General features: G+C 48.7%; 1 protein-coding gene across 1 annotated transcript; it reads right to left on the reverse strand.

Annotated features, from left to right (window-relative positions):
* Positions 1 to 285: 285 nt before the first annotated feature.
* Positions 286 to 1,554, reverse strand: kcnj16a (potassium inwardly rectifying channel subfamily J member 16a). Its single transcript, XM_056296756.1, has one exon. The coding sequence runs from the start codon at positions 1,552 to 1,554 to the stop codon at positions 286 to 288; it is 1,269 nt and encodes a 422-aa protein (XP_056152731.1).
* Positions 1,555 to 1,777: the final 223 nt, after the last annotated feature.

Here is a 1,777-nt window from a genome sequence, read left to right on the forward strand (position 1 = left end):
TGTGGTTGTGACAAGATTTTTACAGAAAACTATTCAGATCCATTCTGGGAATCCGGATTTCACTATAGCCATAATAAGGTCACTATTTACGTCCTTCTCAAAAACTGTTTCTAAAAGATTTTTTTTTTGGGGGCCATCAGGGGTGGCCTTTGCACACACACGGGCCTGCTGCATTCACCTTTTCACAGGGCGTGAAACCTCATCACACTCTAATGCCTTTGCATAAAATAATATATATTCCTTAATTTTCATCTGCGCTCACTCATCATGGCTGTGCTTTACCATTCATGGAATGAGGTCACTGGGGGGAGCCAAAGAGTCTTGCTGCTGGCGATCTTCTTGAGACGTTTCAACGGTGACAGCTATTTTAGATTCCGGGTTGTCGTCATTTACGAGTTCCACTGTCACTGTTGGGGGTTGCAGATTCTGCCCCTGCTGACTTTGCTGTGGCAAAGACATTGGAGAAGGCTTCGGAGAAGATCGGGGAGAATGCCTCGGTGAACTACGCGGAGAGGGCCGTAAACGTTTCTTGCGGTCATACTCCTGAGCACTCACCTCGGGCACTAAGACCCTGGCAGTGTGATGAAACATGGCGTAGTCTACACTGTAGTGCCTCCTGCTGACTCTTATCATATCCTGGAACACCTGACCCCAGAGGATCTCAGCCGATGTGTAGGAGGTGCGGCTCTGATGGAGGATGCCGGTGGAGTCGTCCATGTAGGTGAATGACACCACCAGCTCAAAGTCATCCTTCCGCAGGTCCACCAGACTCATCTTGTGCAGTGGGCTTCCAGGCTCGATCTTGTGGATGATGATGGTGGGTGTGACCAGGACAATCTCACTCTGTTGAATGTGCAAGTCCTTGTAGGTCACATCCACTTTCCCAGTGGTGTGCAAGGTGGAGCGGACTATCTGAGCGCGGGCCATCCCTTCCACCATGTGGTGCCTGCGAAAGTCTCCAACTCGCCAGGAGAGGCACAAGAAACCGTCACGTAGGTTGATAACAGCGGAGTTGCTAAATCCCACTGTCTGGGCCCTTTTTCTGGCAGAGGCCATTTTCGCAACTACGATCCCAATGACAAAGGTGTCAATGAAGCAGCTAATGACGTCTTGTATGGTGACGATGATGATGGCCACCATGCAGTTCTCCGACATCCCTCTGAAGCCGTAGCCAATGGTGGTTTGAGTTTCTAGTGAGAAAAGGAAGGCAGCGGTGAAACTGCGCACCTCATACACGCAGGGGTCATTGGTGTGGTCCTTGAGATCACCATGAGCAAGAGCAATGACCCAGAAGAGGATACCGAAGAACAGCCAGGATAGAATGTAAGAAAGGGCAAAGATGAGGAACATGACCCTCCACCTAATCTCTACTAAGGTGGTGAAGATGTCTGCGACAAAGAGTAACCACTCCTCGGGGACATGGCGGAAAAGGACATTGCAGTTCCCTTCCTTGCGGACGTAGCGGAGCTTCTTCTGCAGTTGGCCGCTCTCGGTTCTCACACTCGGGGCTGTGGTATCGTCAGAAGGTCTCACAGAGCTGTATTGTTTGCACATTTTGCAAGGGCTGTAGGGGAGAAAGAAAACATTTTTTTCATTAATGCATGGAAAATATCACATATTAGTTTGCAATGATTATAATGAAGCCTCAGCAGCAGTAAAGCTATCAACGTCACTGGCTATGCATTTGACATTTTTCCAGGTTGTAAATGAAGCTGATAGTTGGGCTAACCTTGTTATCCACTCAAAATATTACTTCGGGGAAAAACAAGAATAGCCC

This window comes from Lampris incognitus, chromosome 17, assembly GCF_029633865.1.
Source record: "Lampris incognitus isolate fLamInc1 chromosome 17, fLamInc1.hap2, whole genome shotgun sequence".
Lineage (NCBI taxonomy): Eukaryota > Metazoa > Chordata > Actinopteri > Lampriformes > Lampridae > Lampris > Lampris incognitus.